Raw genomic sequence first — 19,448 nt, forward strand, 5'->3', positions numbered from 1 at the left:
GTATCATACAAAGATTTTGAAGTTGCTGAAAAAGACTGATGAAAATACCCAAATTTATTGTTTAATTTACATGAGGTCCTTGTCAGACTAAACATCATCTAATCTAAATTCAGAATGTATTAATATTTAATCGAGTATTAATCTGACTGCCCATAGACATTTGTACATGTAAAGCCTGACAGCATTGTTACTCATTTTGTATGTTATGTCATCCATGTGACAGATACACTTTAAGTGTTGCAAAGTTAGAGAGTATAACTGGCTATGGATTTCAGAACTTAAATTTGGAGTAGATAAAAAGGCATTCTGTAGGAAACATTTGAGAGTTTGGCTTATCCCATTAGGTGTTGTGCTTTGTGACAGTGCTGCTCAGAGGCACTGTTCTACAGAGTGTCAGGTCCTCAGGACACAGAGCTTGTGCCAGAATATACGCCAGTGCACGGCTTCTTTCATGAGAGAGGAGAATGCTCTGACAAGAGGTGTCTATCCTGTGAGCTCAGAGTGTACTTGTGATGTCACTGATTTCCTCTGATAGAAGCCTGTTGCTTCATCATTTCATCACACATTAGTAAATAAACAATGTGCAGGATGGCCCAAGTTCATGAACCTCCCTGAGTAGTCATTTTATGTCATGCACATCAGATATTCATGATATTGTTGCAGGAATTCTTGTCCTAGTCAGTACAACTGATTTGCATACAAGTGTTTGACACTTAAATCTGCATAATTCTGTGGTTTTTCCCCCCTAACCTCTGCCCTTTTTCCACAGTCTTATTCCATATTACCTTCCTGACAGAAATTCTATCTGATAATAGGATTTGCTACAGATATTTGCTTCTTGCTAACCTGCTGAAAGCTGAGTCATATTCAGAGAACCAGACCACGCTCCTGAACCAGAATTACGGTAACGGAGAAGTGGGTGACTCTGTGTCGCACTGCATCCCTCCCCATGCTTTCTGACACTCATTAATTGCCAAAGTAGAGATTCTGCTGCAGGTTTGCAGACCCTGTTTTATTGCTTAAACAAAGTGCCCAGTGGGTAAAGTTGAAAATGCCAGGCATTGTTAAGAAATAATTGTTCACACTTTCCTTACATTGCTTTGACTGCCAGTAATTTGGCCATGTTTATTAAGCCACTGCTATAAGCTTTGCTCACTTGCATGCTTCAGATTAAGCAAGGAAATACTCCATCATAAGTAGGCAGTCTGTGTTTAGAGTCTACCGTGAGATAGATTAAGAAACTTCCAAAAAGACAGTGATATGTTGTTTCCCTCTGGTGTTCGCTGAGTGCATTTCTGTGTCATAAAATACACAAAATGACCAGTAATTTGAAGCCTTATTTTCTTAATGTTAAAAGATTGTAACTATTCTAAATATATTGTCATATTTGTTAAACTCATATCCTCAGTTTTATATTTCAGGAACTATGAAAATATGACTATTGATTATGACTATTGATTCATGCAGATATGGAATTATAGCAGTTAATAAATCAAGAGATACAAAAAACAATTACTTAAGTCAAAATAGACCAGAAATTTTTATTAAATGGATTATGTGATGTTAACAATTTAACTGTAAGTAGGAAGAAGACTCACCTGAGGAAGTTTTAAAACAAGCTTCTTTTAACCTTGGAAGCATAAAGACTACAGGTAGAGGTCACATAGAGTAAGCACTGTACTTGGTGTTCAACGACTTTAATTCTTCACCCATCACTGTGGTATAGGTGCTTACAAGAAATGGAAAGGCATGTGATGTGCAGAGGGCTGAGCATACAGCATAATAGGCAATAAGATATTCTTTAGTGATCAATTAAATTCCGTCACTATGTTTCACATACTCTGCTTTTTCTCCTCTGTTTTGTGATATATATGGTACACTTTATACACAGAGTTCTGATTTTAATTCTTCACACGTTTCTCTAAATATCACCAACTACTTCTACCTGAATCTTAAACAATCAAAAACCTCTATAGTTCTCTTATTTGAAAGCCAATACTTTAAAATCAGTACAGGTTTTATCATGTGTTTTATGTAGATTCATTATATCAACCTAACTCGAAAGCTTAAGAGTTTTAAATTCAAGGTTGAATGTCTTTTTAAAATTTTATATGTCAAATTTTGTTAAGTGTAGAAAAATGGAAAGAAATTGCTATACCTAAATTACCATATTATGAGCATTTGCTCCTTAGTAGTGTCTATAAAAATTGCATAGTTCTATATTTTTTTACTTGCTCATATATCAGAAAAATAAATGGGAAATTGTAACTGCAGCTGGTATGTTGTTTGGATGTCTACAAATGAATATAGGTTTTTAAATTTTTATGTTTTTAAATTTTTATGTTACATAAAATAATCTCAATATCTCTCTTTGAAGTTTATGTAAATATAATCAAGAAATTTTAAGTGTATTTGCCCAACATATATAAAATGGCTTATTGCAAATTCAAAATGAATCGATTTTTTGTTAAAAATATATTAGCTTGATGGTTTCTCTTATAAACCGCATTTCTACCAGTGCCTAGCAACTTAAAGTGAGTCTGTCACATTATTTTAGTCCTTGAGATATTGCTGAATATTTAAGACTAAAACTCTGAAGGGTACATTTGGGCAGAACTCTTTTAAGACCTTTGACTTAAAATATTACATATATATATACAAATAAATGAGTTTAGCCTTAGCTATATCATCCTGTTTTACCTACTCATGGTTTAAAGGACCTCCATGTAAAATATATATATATATGTATATGTGTATATATATATATATATATATATATACACACACACGTATTGATGGAATAGCCGAGACTGGGTGATTTTTGTCAGTTTCCTTTAGTGACATCAAATTTTTTGTAGTGATACCAGTTATATTTTCAGAGGGGGACAGTCTTGATTAATTTATACTTTATAGACTTCATTTTTGTGTGACTGATACGTTGGTAGAAAGGAATGTATAACTAAGGGAGTGTACAGAGTGGTGTGGTACTTGGTTTTACTTTTTATGTCAATTTTGCTTTTAGACAGTGTTTTCACCTATTGATTATCCTCTCTTCTCTCCCCAGCTCACCCCTAAATTCTTTGCTGTAACTCCTTTACCTGTACCTATTACTGTAGAAATACAGTGAAAATATATTCCCATATGGCATACTTACTTCCAAATAAATGTACTAAACATGACTACTTTTTTCCTATACAGTAAAAATAAAATAACTAACTTTTACTTAGGAAAATTGAGGTTTATTTCATTTTAAATTGAGATTTAGAAATGGAGATTTAGAATAAGCTGTATAAAATTACCCAATATTTTATTTTCCTGTCTCTAGACTGCATTTTACAATCAATTTAGGGATATGGAAGCTATAAAGATATGTTTCCTAAAATGCAGGTGTTTTTTCCTAATGTTACTTCCTTGACTAGAATGTAAGTTATATTTATGTAATCAGGTTCAGTATACTGGTTGTGGTTAGTAGAGTATTGCAGAGCAAAGCAACAACTCAAATATCCCTCCCATTGGAGCCCAGGGGCTCTGAAGTTCAGAGCCAGCTTGTTGCAGGCGCATTCTCAGCAACAGACTGCGGTTAGAGGGACCATGGCGCACACATGCAGGGGACGCCTGCTGTAGAGGTCCTCCATTAAACTGCTGAAGAAACCAGTTTTTCCCTTGATCAGTATGAAAAGAAATCCAGAGAGTTGAGGAAAATCAACTGAAAGACAAACAAGAAGGGCCAAAATGAACAAGCACAACAGTTGATCTGGAGAATGAAAATTACATAGGAAGCAGAAGGGTAAGTTCTCAGTGCGCTTGGAGACGCTGGGATGATGGTGGGGGCAGTCAATCCAATAACTCTAACAGAAAGCCACCTTGAAAAAGTTGGCCAGGAAAGTCCTTGAAATTCAAAGTTTTTAATCATTACTGAAAGTAAGCATTCCCTATAGGGTCAAAGAATAAACTGGACATCGCCGAAGATCTAATTTGAGGTCTAAGAGAAGGGCAACACATAAAACATTGAAAAGTGCAGCGGGAATATGAGAAAAATGGTTTAAAAAAAAAAACCATACCCAGCATATCCAGTATTCTTTTTACAAAAAATAATAATTGTTGGGAAGAAAATAATTTTTTTAGTTGAAGATGTCTCTTAACTGAAGAAAGATATTTATAGATGAAAGGGGAATATACAAAGCAAAAAGCATGGAAAGGGAGAACCCCACATCAGGTTACGTCACGACTTCAAGGATAAAGATTGTTTAAAAGTTTACAGACTCCCAGAATCAGAGTCAGAGTGACTCTGATTTCTTGTTCTTAAAAGCTGTTGTGAGAAGATGGGTGCAGCTTAAGGCTCGACGTTGTATGAAAACTGTTTTGAACCTAGAATTTCATTCGCACCTAAAGTGCAAGGTTAAAAAAGTCTAAGAGGAAAATACAAAGATTCAGATTTTGATGAAAAATTCCCAAGTGACAGCAACGAGCAGTTGTCATATTTGAGAACAAAGAATCAGAGAGGGTTGTGAAGAATTTATCAAGAAAGGAGTAGATTATAGTACACATAGTGTGTGAATTAGATTTTGAAAATTCACCATGTTATGTAAATATCCCCTGCCGTTCTTTTGTTCTTGTAATTTTTTGTTGTTGAAAAAATCACTTGCCTGGTAATTTTTCTCAAAATCTGGATTTTGCTTATTACTTCTCCATGATTTCAATTTCAGGAAAACTATTTTCCAAATAATGCCTTGAGATGTACAAGAGCAACTTTCAAATGTATTGCATTTTTAATCAATTAAGTTTTGTTTTGTTATTTAGCAGTTTTTCACAGATAACAAAATACTTTAATGAAAAATTTAGTGCTTTAATGATTGCTTATTTCTTACTCGTCTTCCTCATTTCCCAAAGAAAATTGTTGAAATGATAAACATAATATTTTTTAAAGGAGCTTTTTTATCAGAAATAGTTCAGTAAACTTTTAAATACAAATTCAAATCTAGTAACTAAATAGATAGTAAAGACAAAAAAAGTTGAAACCAAATTGAAAACTGTGTCACATCACGATGACCATGGCCATTTTCAATACAGGGGCTTGCGGATTTGAATTCTTAGGTGAATTTCTCCCTATCCTAAGAGAGGTGGAGCAAACATGTTTGTTTTTACTACTGCACCAGAATTCCAAGACCAACTTTATCCATAGTCCTGGGTAAAGTAAATCAGAAAGGTTTAGGACTCCTTGGGGAAAAAAAGGGATTTGAACCTGGTCTGCCAGTGGAATGGCATCACATATGTAGAGTCATCACTGGGGTCCCAGACTTGCCAGCTTTAGGAGAACATGCAGGGTCCTGATTGGCAGTACTGAGAGCCCACACGCAGAGGAATGAGCCTGGTGGGCAGGTGTAACTCAGTGGCCAGAGCCAGGCTGCCATCCTCCTCCCGGGGTAACTCCACACTGTCATCACGGTATATCGTGATTATATATTAACTCCATGTAGCATGCAGCCCTTAAAAACAGTAATAAAGAAAATGCAATTTTAAAAGAAAATGTCTGCAACTATTGAATGAAAAAAAGCTGTATATGAAATGGGACATGCTGTGTGTGCGCTGCCTTTTGTTACATTAGTTGTTTTCACACCCTGAAATCTGCCTGAAGTTCCTAATATCATTCCCACCCCTTTCAGTGCTGTTGCTGTCGGAATCCTGCTCCCCTTTCCCACGTACTGACTGGAGAAGGGTACCTGCACCCTTTAGACGAGGTGCCAACAGCCATCTGAGCCATCATCAGGCTGAGTCACTGTTACTCTGCAGAGTTGTGTTCTTTTCATCACATCACACCTCCCGCTGAGCACTCTGTGCCTAGAGAAGCATACTAAATGTTTACTTAAGATTGATTCTAGTGTCTACTTGAGGTGTTAAGGAATATACAAGGGAAAAAATCATTCCCAGTTTCCAGTTAAACTTACCTAATGAGAAAGAATAGAATAGTTATATACAAACCATAAAACATCCACTCCTTAAAAACTGCAAGGGGAGAAAAGTCCTTAAGAACAAATTGTAAATAAGGTGCCAACAAGGAAAATAACACCTGTCATATAAGTACATATTCTTGTATTTATTTAGTCGAGGAGCAGAACAAATACTACTCCCAAAACAGCTGTTCCCTTTTTTGCACCATAAAGTTCTACAGTTTGATGCTCTATATTGCAGTATTAAGAACTGGGAATGGAGTTACCTTCATAAGCAATTGTCATTCTAAAAATGTTCTTTTTTTAAATTCCACATGTCAATAAAACTGTCACTCATTTGGCAGCTAATAGCATTAGAATATTAATACATCTTCTCTACATCTCTCCAGAGCTCTTGTCCAGTGCTCAGAACTTTACACTCTAAAATGCTTCTGCAATTTGAGTTTCCATGTTAAGAATATTTGAGAGCTAGATCACTTTTAGGGGAAACTTGATGTATTCAAATAAATTGATTACCTTTATATTGTTATATTTTTAGCCAAAAAAGTGAAGTTTGATGTTCTCTTTTGGTCAGAGTCTTCAGTTTTCTTTTAATTTTACAGGCCTGGGTTTTCTTTGCAGTTGGAGGCTCCATGCATGCAACATACATTTCAGCTAAGAAAAGATGCCCAACTAGGAAGGAAAAAAATCTATAAAAGAGCTAAAGGATAAAGTAGCTTTTTTCAAATTATATATCAGTCTATCTGTTACAATCTTGATGTTGTAATTGGGGGATATATTTCTTTTTTTTTTTCTTCTTTTTTTACAGGTGGTAAAGCTGACAATCATGTTTCTTGTATAGTTACAACTGTTCACCTTTATTCAAGTTCTGTCCTTATGGGAATCATTTGATCATTTATGCTTTTACTAGTAAAAATTCTGAAGCATATAAAATAATCTAATTTTTATTTAATTAAAGTTTTTAAGTTAGTGATTGTTAATCTTTTCTGCATCAAAGAATTTTACTTAAATATTCTCTCTCCAGGAAAAAAGAAAATGTACATATATATAAAATTTTACAGACGACTTCCCTGGTGGCCCAGTGATTAAGTCTCCATCCTTCCATCTCAGGGCACTAGTTTGATCCCTGGTTGCGGAATTAAGATACCACATGCCACATAATGTGGCCACAAAATGATTTTTTTATTTTTTACATTAGTAGCCAATGTTTCCCTGAATCCAGCCCTTTGGAGTTTTGAACCTCTTAATTATATTGTTCATACATTTTAATATTAGTTTATATATATATATATATATTATATCCAGTGTATTGTGTGCTTTTACAGGTGTCAAGAGGTCTCATTCTGAAGCAGCCTCTGAAGCTTTTCCAGAAAACTGTAGCAGAGCTCTTACATATTTTTTCATTGTATTATTTACATATTAATATGAAGTTTTTTCAGAATTGAAGTATTTGCTGTATATACTATGTTTTTCTCTCAGTCTTATCTTCCTGACAGTCGTCTCTTGACTAACAGGAGATTTTCTTTTTCATATTCTAGATTCTGAAGAGGCTCAGTCAGTAAATCCTTCCAGCGTTGATGAAAATATTGACTCTGAGACAGAGAAAGACTCTCTCATCTGTGAAAGTAAACAGATAGTTCCCAGTAAAGCACCTCTTCCATCTGCCCTTGATGAGTATGAGTTCAAAGATGATGATGAAGAGGAAATAAATAAAATGATTGATGACAGGCATATTCTTAGGAAAGAACTGCGAAAAGAGAATGAATCTGAAGTAGAAAAGAATAGTTTATTTGCAAAACAGGAAAAAACTTTCTATCCTAAATCATTTAAAAGTAAAAAACAAAAGCCATCTAGGGTTTTATATTCAAGTTCTGAAAGTTCAGATGAAGAAATTCTTCAGAACAAAAAGTGTTCTGCTCCATGTTCTGTCCCTGAAACATCAAATTCTGATATTCAAACCAAAAAGGAATATGGAGTTTCAAATGAACACAAACAGAAAGGCAAAGTTAAAAGAAAATTAAAGAACCAGAACAAAAATAAAGAGAACCAAGAGCTGAAGCAAGAAAAAGAGGGGAAAGAAAATACCAGAGTAACAAACTTGACAGTTAATACTACACTAGATTGTTCAGATAAGACCAGAGACGAGGGGAATTTTAGGAAATCTTTTAGCCCGAAAGATGATACTTCATTACATTTATTTCATATTTCCAGTGGTAAATCTCCCAAACATTCTTGTGGACTCAGTGAAAAGCAATCAACACCACTAAAACAAGAACATTCTAAAACCTGTTTATCACCAGGCAGTTCTGAAATGTCATTACAGCCTGATCTTGTTCGGTATGATAATATAGAATCTGAATTCTTGCCAGAAAGTTCAAGTGTAAAATCTTGTAAGCATAAGGAAAAAAACAAACATCATAAAGATTTCCACTTAGAATTTGGTGAAAAGTCAAATGCCAAAATAAAAGATGATGATCACAGTCCAACATTTGAAAATTCAGATTGCACACTGAAAAAAATGGATAAAGAGGGTAAAACATTAAAAAAACATAAGTTAAAACATAAAGAAAGGGAAAAAGAAAAGCATAAAAAAGAAATTGAAGGTGAAAAGGAAAAATACAAAAGTAGGGATGGTACTAAAGAGCTGCAACGGAGTGTGGAATTTGATAGAGAGTTTTGGAAAGAGAATTTTTTTAAAAGTGATGAAACCGAAGATCTATTTTTAAGTATGGAACATGAGTCCCTAACGTTAGAAAAAAAGTCAAAGTTGGAGAAAAACATTAAAGATGATAAATCAACCAAGGAAAAGCATATTTCCAAAGAGAGAAACTTTAAAGAAGAACGGGAAAAGATTAAAAAGGAAAGTGAGAAATCTTTTAGGGAGGAAAAAATAAAAGATTTAAAAGATGAGAGAGAGAATGTACTTACAGATAAAGAAACAGAATTCAGCTCTTTGGGTGTAAGTGCCACTGAAGAGACTATAGGGTTACATTCAGTGGAAAAGGAAATAGAAATTGAAAAGCATATGAAAGAAAGTAAGGAAAAATCTGAGAAACGATTTCAGACCAAAGATAAGGACATTGAGAGGGCTGACAGAAAAAATTCTGAAAAAGAGAAGAAGATAAAACATGAGCATAAGTCAGAGAAAGACAGATTAGATCCTAGTGAATGTGTCGACAGAATAAAAGAAAAGGACAAGCTATATTCACACCACACAGAAAAATGCCATAGAGAAGGTGAGAAGCTAAAAAACATTACTACCGTTAAAAAAAACGATGACCGAGATAAAAGTAGAGAAAAGATGGATAGGAAACATGACAAAGAAAAACTTGAGAAAGAGAGACATCCAACAGACAGCAAAGAGAAGCACTTGATGGAAAAAAAAAATAAGCCATCAGATAATAGTGACTATACTAAATCAGAAAAAAGCAAAAATAAAGAAAAAGATAGGGAGGTAGATAAAAAGGACAAATCTAGAGACAGTGTAAATATAAGTAGTTCCAAACACTTCCAGGAAGAGAGAAAGTCAAGTATAACAGACAGTAGTAAAGCACAACATGAAAAAACTTTCTCTCTCAAAGAAAAAACAAAAGATGAACCTTTGAGAACTCCTGATGGAAAAGAAAAAGATAAAAAAGATAAAGATATAGATAGATATAAAGAACGAGACAAACATAAGGATAAAATTCAACTGAGTAGTTCACTCAAACTAAAATCCGAAGGAGATAAGCCTAAACCTAAGTCATCACCAGCATCAAAAGATACTCGGCCCAAAGAAAAGAGGCTCGTGAATGATGACTTAATGCAGACCAGCTTTGAACGGATGCTAAGCCTTAAAGACCTGGAAATAGAGCAGTGGCACAGAAAACACAAGGAAAAGATTAAACAAAAAGAAAAGGAACGGTTGAGAAATCGCAATTGTTTAGAACTTAAAGTAAAAGATAAAGAAAAAACAAAGCATGCACTAGCTGAGTCCAAAAATAAAGAACTTACTAGGTCAAAGAGTTCTGAGTTGACTGATACTTACACTAAGGAGAAACACTGTAAAGATGCTGTAAGTAACAGATCCCAATCTGTGGACACCAAAAATACGACGAGTTTAGGCAAATCATCCTTTGTTTCAGATAATAGCTTGAACAGGTCTCCTAGATCAGAAAGTGAAAAGCCAGGTCTCAGCTCCAGGTCTGTCTCCATGATTTCAGTGGCTAGCTCAGAAGATTCCTGCCTTACTACAATGACAACCCCAAGGCCTCCAGTTGAGTATGACTCAGACTTTATGTTAGAGGGTTCGGATTCCCAAATGTCCTTTTCCCAGTCACCATTTTTGCCAGTTGCCAAATCTCCTGCCCTTCATGACAGGGAGCTGGATAGCCTGACTGACCTATCAGAGCGGATTAAAGCATCGTATGCTAGCAGGCTTCTGACTTCCCATCTCCGGGCATCTTCTATCGAAGATGCTAAACTAGTTACAAATGAAGGGCGATCAGCTGCAGAAGCCCGAAGATGTAGCATGCCCTCTGTCATTTGTGAGCATACAAAGCAATTTCAAACAATATCAGAAGAGAGCAGTCAAGATGGCTCAGCTGTGCCAAGAGAGATTTGTCCTTCTCCCAAATCTGAGGTATCCTCCAATGTGCCTGAAAGAGAACTTTTGAGCATTAATGTACATTCCAGTTTTGCAGCCTCTCCAACTAGATCTGTAAACAGCAAATATAATTCTACTGATACAAATGTCATCAAGGGCACTGCTCCCATGGGCACGCTGATGGGCAGTCCTGTGCACTTAGAGCCGTCTAATCAGGTTGGTGTGATCCAAAGTAAGTCATGGGAGATGGAGTCGTTAAACACTGGAGACTTTAGCTGCCCAAATTCTGCTGCACCTGATCAAGATTCTTCTGTTCAGGGTTTTTGTAATCCTGAAAACAAAGTATTGAGAGAACAGAATATGGATTTTGTGTCTGTGCACCAGACTGAATTGCCAGGAAACACTTGTGCTCAGAATCCAGCATCCTTTCTCCCTTCACAGCAACCTTGCTCTTCTCACAGCCAGTCACTTTCAGATGGTGAATCTATTTCCAGACATACTTCTTTGTCCTATGTCACCGCTCAAGAACCAGGTATTCTGCAGCAGAAAAATGCAATTCAAATGATCACTTCTGTTTTGGATACTGATACTGAACCTACAAAAGATACGGAAAATACTTTTGTCCTAACGGACGTTCAGAAGACAGATGCCTTTGTCCCAGTGTACTCTGAAAGCATTGTTGAAGAAGCAGCACCAAATTTTGAGAAAGCTAGTACTTTGCCAGTATTGCCATCAGAAAAGGACTTTAATGGAAGTGACGCGTCTTCCCAGCCAAATCCTCATTACACATTTAGCAAGCTAATGTTTAAGTCTTCCAGTGGCCATGAGGCTGAAAAAAGCACTTCTGATATTCAGGATACTTCACATGAAAAAGAAAACAAACTGGAGAGTTTGGTTTTGACTCATTTGAACGATAAGTGTGATTCTGATTTATGTGAAATGAATGCAGGGGTGCCAAAAGGAAACCTGAGTGAACCAGATAATCCAAAACATTGTCCTGAAAGTGAGAAGTGTTTGCTTTCCATCGAGGATGAGGAGTCACAACAAAGTACTTTATCGAGTCTAGAGAACCATCCACAGCCGTCAGCTCCACCAGAAATGCATAAATACGGACACTTAGTTAAAGTAGAACTAGAGGAAAGTGCTGAAGATGATAAACCTGAAAACCAGATCCCTCAAAGGATGACCAGAAACAAAGGAAACACAGGAGCCAGTCAAAGCAAGCAGCTTCTGGCCAGCTGTGCACTGTTACCAGACAAAGACAGTGAATCTGCATCCCCTCGAGGAAGAATAAGATTAACTGAGGAGGACGACCCTCAGATTCACCACCCTCGGAAAAGGAAAGTCTCTCGGGTACCTCAGCCCGTGCAAGTGAGTCCCTCTTTGCTGCAAGCAAAAGAGAAAACCCAGCAGTCCCTGGCCGCCATTGTGGACTCACTGAAGCTCGATGAGATCCAGCCATACAGCTCAGAGCGCGCAAATCCCTATTTTGAATACTTACACATAAGAAAAAAGATTGAAGAAAAGCGCAAGTTGTTATGTAGTGTGATCCCTCAGGCACCTCAGTATTATGATGAATATGTGACGTTTAATGGGTCGTATCTCCTGGATGGAAACCCCTTAAGCAAGATCTGCATACCCACAGTAAGTAGCCTCACTTGACATACACTTGCAGCCCCATTGGTAGGAATGTGATGGAGGTCACATGGTGTAGTCTTCAGTTTTCTAGTAACCACATTTTAATGGGGGCTTCCCTGATAGCTCAGTTGGTAAAGAATCCACCTGCAATGCAAGAGATCCCAGTTTGATTCCTGGGTTGGGAAGATCCGCTGGAGAAGGGATAGGCTACCCACGCCAGTATTCTTGGGCTTCCCTGGTGGCTCAAGCTGGTAAAGAATCCACCTGAATTGCGGGAGACCAGGGTTCAATCCCTGGGTTGGGAAGATCCCCTGGAGGAGGGAAAGGCTATCCACTCCAGTATTCTGGCCTGGAGAATTCCATGGACTGTATAGTCCATGGGTTTGCAAAGAGCCAGAGTTGACTGAGTGATTTGACTTTTGACATTTTAAAGAGTAAAAGGAGATGGGTGAAATTAATATTTCACTCAATATGTCCACAATTCTATGTGAAAATATAATCAGTATAGAAAAGCTTTAGAGATAGTTTACATAGGTATTTTTTTTGATGCTGAGTATTTGAAACCAGGCTGGCTTGCAGTACGTCTCAGTTCAGACCAGCCACGCATCAGTCAGTGCTCAGGAGTCATGTGTGGTCTGTGCTGCCTTACTGAACAGCACTGCTCCTTGGTATTTTGTTTCTTACCCGCTGCTGCTTTCAACCCTAAGGAGTTAATGCTTTTATTTCTCTGAAGGGTAACTCCTTTCCTTGTCCTTTTGATTCCATTCCCTCCAGCCTTCTTTGGAACCTTCCTCTATGAGAACACTTCTTACTACTGTATTTTTAGTTTCTCTTTTCACTGGCCATTACCCATCCACTGAACATATTTAGGTCTCCTTCATCCTGGGGAGAAAAAAGTTACCCTTGCTTGTGGCACTTGGTCATGCCTAGTGAGCGATCTCAAACCGCACCTTGGAGAGTGGTCTGTGCCCAACATCCCCTCTGTGTCACTTCCTGTTCATCCAGTCACTGTGTGTGCACTGGCAGAGATCCCCTATGAGCTCCAAACTGACTCACTGTTTGACCTCTCCTTTTTTCTTTCTACTTGCTCTCTGTCACATTCAACTCCATGACCATCTGGTTCTTCATAAACTCCTCCCCTCCCTGGTTTTTCATGATGGTGTGCTCTTCTGGTTCTCTTGCCTCACTTATCTTTTTCTGTCTTCTTATGGCTCTTATACCAACCCTTTAAACATCAGAGTTCTCCAGGAGTTAATTCTTCAGTCAGCAAGGTCCTGTCTCTTTCTGTGATTTCAGCAGCCTTCGATGTGCAGTTAGTCCCAAAACATCCTGTTGAGCCACATCATCTCTAGAATCAGATGGCAGGTGCCTCCTGGGCACAGTCAGTTAAATGACCTCAGGCACATGTCCCAGGCTTGGTTCCCCAGTATCCTGACCCTGAGGCTTTTCCAGGAGGGTTGTAGGTGGGAGTTGTCAGGAGCTGTGGCTGTGCCTGTGTGTGTGAGGGAAGTGGAATTGAGGAGAGCAGGCAGGTGCCCTGAGGTGAGTGCAGTGACTGCATGCACCTGTGGGAGCCTCTGGCAGGGACCCTGCCCTGGGTGTAGAAGGTTAATTTGAGCTGCTGCGGTGCCTTGGCCACCAACTCTGTTTCCAGAAAGCAGGTCTAATGGCACCCACTCCGACCTCAGACCTTGGAACAGGACCCTCCACCCAATCCCTGACAAACACGTTATTTATTGGTGATGACACCATAGTAGAAACCCATCAGTTTACCAGGTTCTATCCCTTAGATCTGAGGACTCATTCCAGAATCGACGTTCTCTGCTGCTTGTTCCAGGGCCCTTGTCAGTATCTCTCACTTCAGCATTGCAGCAATTTTTCCACTTCTTTTTTCTCCTAGTTTCTTTTGGCACTTTCTGTTTGTTGTTAAATTTATGTCCCTTTAAAAACAATAAAAAGCTGTTTCCCTGTTGAAGTATCTCAGCTGTGATTAGCTGGCTCCCCATTGGCCACACCTAAAAACCTACATCTGAGCACAGCAGCCTGAGCCATCTCCCCACCCCTGCTTCATCTCACCACTCGTCCAAGTCACCCAGCCTTTCAGCCACACTGAGCCCCCCTCTTCTGTGGAGTCTCTGCTTGTTGCCTGGGTCCTTTGGCAGTGCTTTTCCCTCTATGTGGAATGCTGTCTTCACCAGGGCCATTTTTCTCTCCTATCATCATGTGAGCTGTGATGTCACTGGACAGGATCTTGTCGGAATAGAATTGCTTGTGTCTTCCTTAAACCTCCCCAGGATGTTACAGTTAACTGTTTACAGGCCTGCTTCTCCCTTTGAGCTGTAATCTTATGAAGGGCTGGGACACTGCAGGTCTCATGGAGAATGTTGCCTGCCTCTGTCTTCAACCCTGAATACACTACTGACTTCCGTAACTGTGTTCTACGTGCTTCTGGACGTCTTCTGAATGTCCCACAACATGGGACAAGATGAGGAAAAAGCAGAGGGAAAGTGTCCTCAAAAAGTCTCCAAAAAAAAAGTCTCCACATACTCCTTCTCTACAGATGGATGTATTTTGAGAATTCCCAGATTTATATATTCTGCACAAACCTCTCTCCTTGGCTTCTTTTATACTAGCTGGTCTGCTCAACATTTCAGCACTGAACTTGCCCCAACCTGCTTCTCTCTCCTTGGGTCCCCTCTTGTGGTCTCTGTTAGCAGCCATCCAGTCCTAGTGCTGAAGGACCTGCGAGTCCTCAGCTGCTCCCTCTTTTTTATCCTCAGTCAGTCACCCACATTTTAGACCACATCCCTTTCACTGCCTCCCCCTCTTACACCAGTGCAGCAGTGACCTGCTTCCTTCATTCCTTGCTTACAGTCACGCCCTCCTAATAGCTGTTCTCCAGTACAGCTATGAGCTGTTAAGACCTTTCCCTGGTTCCCTATTACATACAAAATTTACCCCAATGTGTTACACATAATATGTGTTCCACAGCATGTTAATTAAATACCTTCTTCAGTGGGGAAAGAGAGGTGTTTTTCATGACCAAATAAGTTTGGGAAACATCATTAATCAAAAAATAGATTTCTTCACTGTAGGATTTCTAAAACTATTAAAATTTAATTTGTTAATTATGAGATATGTAAATAAGTATATTTGTGTGTGTGTGTGTGTGTGTGTGTGTGTGTGTGTGTGTGTATACTTCCCAACCTCACTTGTCCGGGGCCATTTCCTGTAAACCACGTTTGTGGCCCCAGTGTTCTGTGAGTCATGCCTGGAGAAGCACTGTGTGCAGGGTAGACTACAGCCTGTAGCGCTGGGCCCTGCTGCTCTCTCCATCCTGCCCTCTCTGCTGTCACACTCGATGCTCCAGAGCTCAGGCCTGCCTGCAGGTGCCTCCTAACACCAGACTGCTTGTCTCAGCAGGTGATCGTACTGTTCTCTCCTGTGCGAATTAGCTCCTTCCCTGCTTTCTCTTTCTTTTCCCCCACAACTTACTTCTCTGAACTCTTTACTCTGGCTCTTGCTTTAAGGTGGAACTCGGGCATGACCCTCTTAGAGAAACCTTCTCTGACACTCCAGTCTTAAAGGAGGAGGTGTTTTCCCTGTGCCACTTGAAGGATGCCTGTGTGATTTTTCAAAACTGAAATAATAGCACCAAACTGTACTCTTGCCTCTTACTAAATTTAAAGAAGTTTTAAGACACAAATCAAATGTATAATTAGAGACCTGAAAAATGATCAGCCCCAATAAGTTGTTTTATAGAATATTCTGCATTGACTCAACTGATTGAATCCTAGTGGTGTTAAACTGTCTACTGTTTATAAATAGAGTCTTGATTAGGTCCAGTTCTGCATCTTTGGCAAGCGTTTCAGGTATAGTGCTACACTGTCCCTGCAGCCGCACGTCAGTATCTCCTTGTGCCCCTGCCAGAAGAGTCCCCCCAAAGTTACTGCTTTGTGCCAGGATGTTCTGAGAAAACTTTGTTTCTTCACTCTAGTATGTTGACAGTTATTAAAAGCTGGGGGCAGAGGGAGAATATGCAGGGGTCACAGACAGTTACTGCCATACTTGGGTGTCTCTCTGTATTAACGCTTGAGAGTGAGTCAGCTTTCTTAAGCTCCAGCATCTATCAAAAAGCACAGTTCATGATAATCAAATTAGAGGTGAACTAACTGTAAGCTCTTTGGAGAATGGATAGACAAAGTGAGGTATCACATTTGTAATGAAGTTTGAAAACCACAACTCTGTTAGAAGACAGTTTCATCTATTTTGATAAAAGTTAACTCACTAAATACAAGACCTCTGCAGTTTTGTGTTTGGATTTTATCATGTCTGCAGAGAGACTTTACTTACTGTACACTCAGACTGCCGTCATCTTTTGGACTGTTTGTTCAGTGTTTTTGTGTGTTTGTTACTCCTTCTCTGTCTGTGAACTGTCATATACGGACACTCTAAAACGTGTCTCTGCGATAAACAACACTCTCCATCCTGATTTGCTCTTTGGGATTTGCTGTGGCCTCAAAAGTAAAATGTGTACGTTTTCTGAAATGTTTTGCTTTCTTTCAAAGAGTTGAAAAGTAACAACCAGTTGTGAAATTGTTACTTACTGTATTATTTAATTCAAAGAACGTAAGAATTTATGTTTGCATTATGTTCTGCACTAAAAAGGTTTAATTTTATAGGATTAGCTGATTATTGTAAATGAAATCTAATATTTTCAACTCTTTATTTTTTTAATTAGATTACACCCCCACCTTCACTGTCAGATCCACTTAAAGAGCTTTTTCGACAACAGGAAGTTGTCAGGATGAAACTACGTTTGCAGCACAGTATTGAAAGGGTAAGAAATGTTTAAATTCACTTATGCAAAAAATAACTTTTAACAGTAGATTGTGATGGCCTACAGTTTTTTATTAGTGAATCTTCCTTATTTAGAACCATTTTGGGAAATGGCTTGATTTTATCCTTGTTCTTCTGCAATAAGATGGAGAATTTTTAAGCCTGTTTTTGGATAGCCGTTCCTATGTTACAATTTATGTTCAGGATTTATTTGATATACAGAAACCTCTTAAAATTTCTCAGTGTCATTTGCCAGATCTGCAGGCTGGTAGCAGTGAATTCCTGTATAGACATATAGGTTTCCAGGTTCTGAGATTGTTGCTTGGTACCAGCTGCCATGGTGCAGAATCACCTTGGTCCCTTTAGGTCTGCTTTAGTATTCCAGTTTCTGGTGGTTAGTTTTGTCATGAAATGACAAGAGAACAAACCTATCTAATTATTTATAGAAATTGTCAAAGTAACTTGGAATGATAAAAATAAAAAATTACCTTCTATATCTCTTCTTGGACAGTCAGGGACTTTCTGAAAATGTGATATAAGCTATGACCCTTCTTTACAGACATACACATAGATTCTTATACAAGCAAAACATTGTATGTAATTTCTTCATTCATGATTGATTCCCTATGGTAGAGGTTCTTAACCTTTTTTGTGCCATGGATTCCTATATAAAACCTTTGCTCAGAATAATGTTTGTAAATGAATGAAATAAAGTTATAGTATTACAAAGAGAAAAGCAAATAAAGACGCACTCAAACAACTTACAACACTGTGCATGACCCACATCAGTGAACAGTTTGTTAGCAGAAAGGAGTTAGGTCATATAACCCACATCAGTAGCTATTTCAGCCACAAGCTTGTGGTATATTTCATCTATGCATGTAGCCATGTTACAAATGCCTTGCTGTTACAGAAGAGAAGCCTCCACCATGCCACCATGATGGGGTACCACTTCAGAATATTTAGAATGCATATAATAAAAAGACAGATAATAACAAATGTTGGCAAGAGTTTGAAAAACTGGAATCTTCTACCTTGCTGGCAAGAACATAAAATGACACAACTGCTGTTGAATCAGTTCAGTCACTCAGTTGTGTCCAACTCTTTGTGACCCCGTGGACTGCAGCACCCCAGACCTCCCTGTCCATCACCAACTCCTGGAGTTTGCTGTTGAATATGTTTTGGCAATTTGTCAACAAATTAAACATAAACCTACCATATGACCCAGCAATCCCACTCGTAGTTATTTACCCAAGAGAAATAAAAATACACATTCAGACAAAAATTGAGCATGAATGTTCATAGCACCCTTATTCACTATGTCCCAAAGGAGCCATCAACTGATGAATAGATAAATAAAATGTAAAAATGAATGGAAGTGATGTGTGCTACAACACAGATGAACCTGGAAAACATGTGACATGAAAGAAGCCAGTCACAAAAGACCACACAGTTTGATTCCACCTGTATGAACTGTTCATAACAAGTAAACTCAGAGACCAGAAGTAGAGTTAAGATTGCCAGGGGCAGAAGGGGAATGCAGAGTGACCGCTGGTGGGCCCAGGTATTTCTTCCTGGGGTGACAAAAATATCCTGGAGTTAAGTGGTGACAATTGAACATCTTGGTAAATACAGTCAGCCTGCCATATCCACAGGTTCCATATTCATGGAGTCAACCAACTGTGGATCAAAATACTCAAGAAAAAAATTCCAGAAAGTGTTAAAAAGCAAAACTTGATTTTGCCACATACTGGCAAATTTACCTAGCATTTACATTGTCTTAGGTATTGTAAGTAATCTAGAGATGATTTTAAGTATATGGGAGTATGTGTGTAGGTTATATGCAAATATGATGCCATTTTATATAAGGGACTTGCACATCCATGAATTTTGGTATCCACAAGGGTCCTGGAACCCATCCCCCACAGATACCAGTAGATGACTATATATCATTAATGAAAGCCATCATTGTACACTTTCAAAAGATCATTTTTAAAAAGAGACTGCCAATTCTGGAAAGAAACTTTACTTTTAAAATTCTCAAGAGTTCTCAAATTTATCAGCCTTACTATGAAGGAGAAACTGCTCTGAGATTCAAGTTCTTTTAACATTTTAAGTTGATTTTTTTTTTTAAAACAAGTGGTTGAAGAGGTTTTTTGTTTTTTTTTAATTCTTTGTTCAACTAGGAAAAACTCATTGTATCCAATGAACAGGAGGTTCTTCGGGTTCATTACAGAGCTGCAAGGACACTGGCAAATCAGACACTGCCGTTCAGTGCATGCACGGTTCTCCTGGACGCGGAAGTGTACAGCGTGCCCCTGGAAGCCCAGGTAAGGTCTCCCTGCTGCCTCAGTGCCCCCAGGACAGCAGCGCCTCTGGTAGTTGCTATCTTCAAGACAAACTTGAGCTCAGCAGTCAGTAAAGCACAACAAAGGCGA

The 19,448-nt window shown here is 38.4% G+C and overlaps 1 protein-coding gene across 4 annotated transcripts in view; it reads left to right on the plus strand.

The window, feature by feature from the left end:
- The window catches only part of ANKRD12 (ankyrin repeat domain 12), a 94,484-nt gene that overhangs the window by 69,075 nt on the left and 5,961 nt on the right, over window positions 1-19,448 (plus strand). For 3 of the 4 annotated variants that reach the window (XM_065932568.1, XM_065932569.1, XM_065932571.1), the window contains 3 exons: window positions 7,487-12,177; window positions 16,913-17,011; window positions 19,197-19,340. In XM_065932568.1, the coding sequence (XP_065788640.1) occupies window positions 7,487-12,177; window positions 16,913-17,011; window positions 19,197-19,340 (4,934 nt within the window). Of the gene's footprint in view, window positions 1-2; window positions 3,788-7,486; window positions 12,178-16,912; window positions 17,012-19,196; window positions 19,341-19,448 lie in introns of those variants that run through there. The other variant, XM_065932570.1, reaches the window with a different exon arrangement.

The sequence above is a fragment of the Muntiacus reevesi genome, chromosome 4 (assembly GCF_963930625.1).
Source record: "Muntiacus reevesi chromosome 4, mMunRee1.1, whole genome shotgun sequence".
Classification (NCBI taxonomy): domain Eukaryota; kingdom Metazoa; phylum Chordata; class Mammalia; order Artiodactyla; family Cervidae; genus Muntiacus; species Muntiacus reevesi.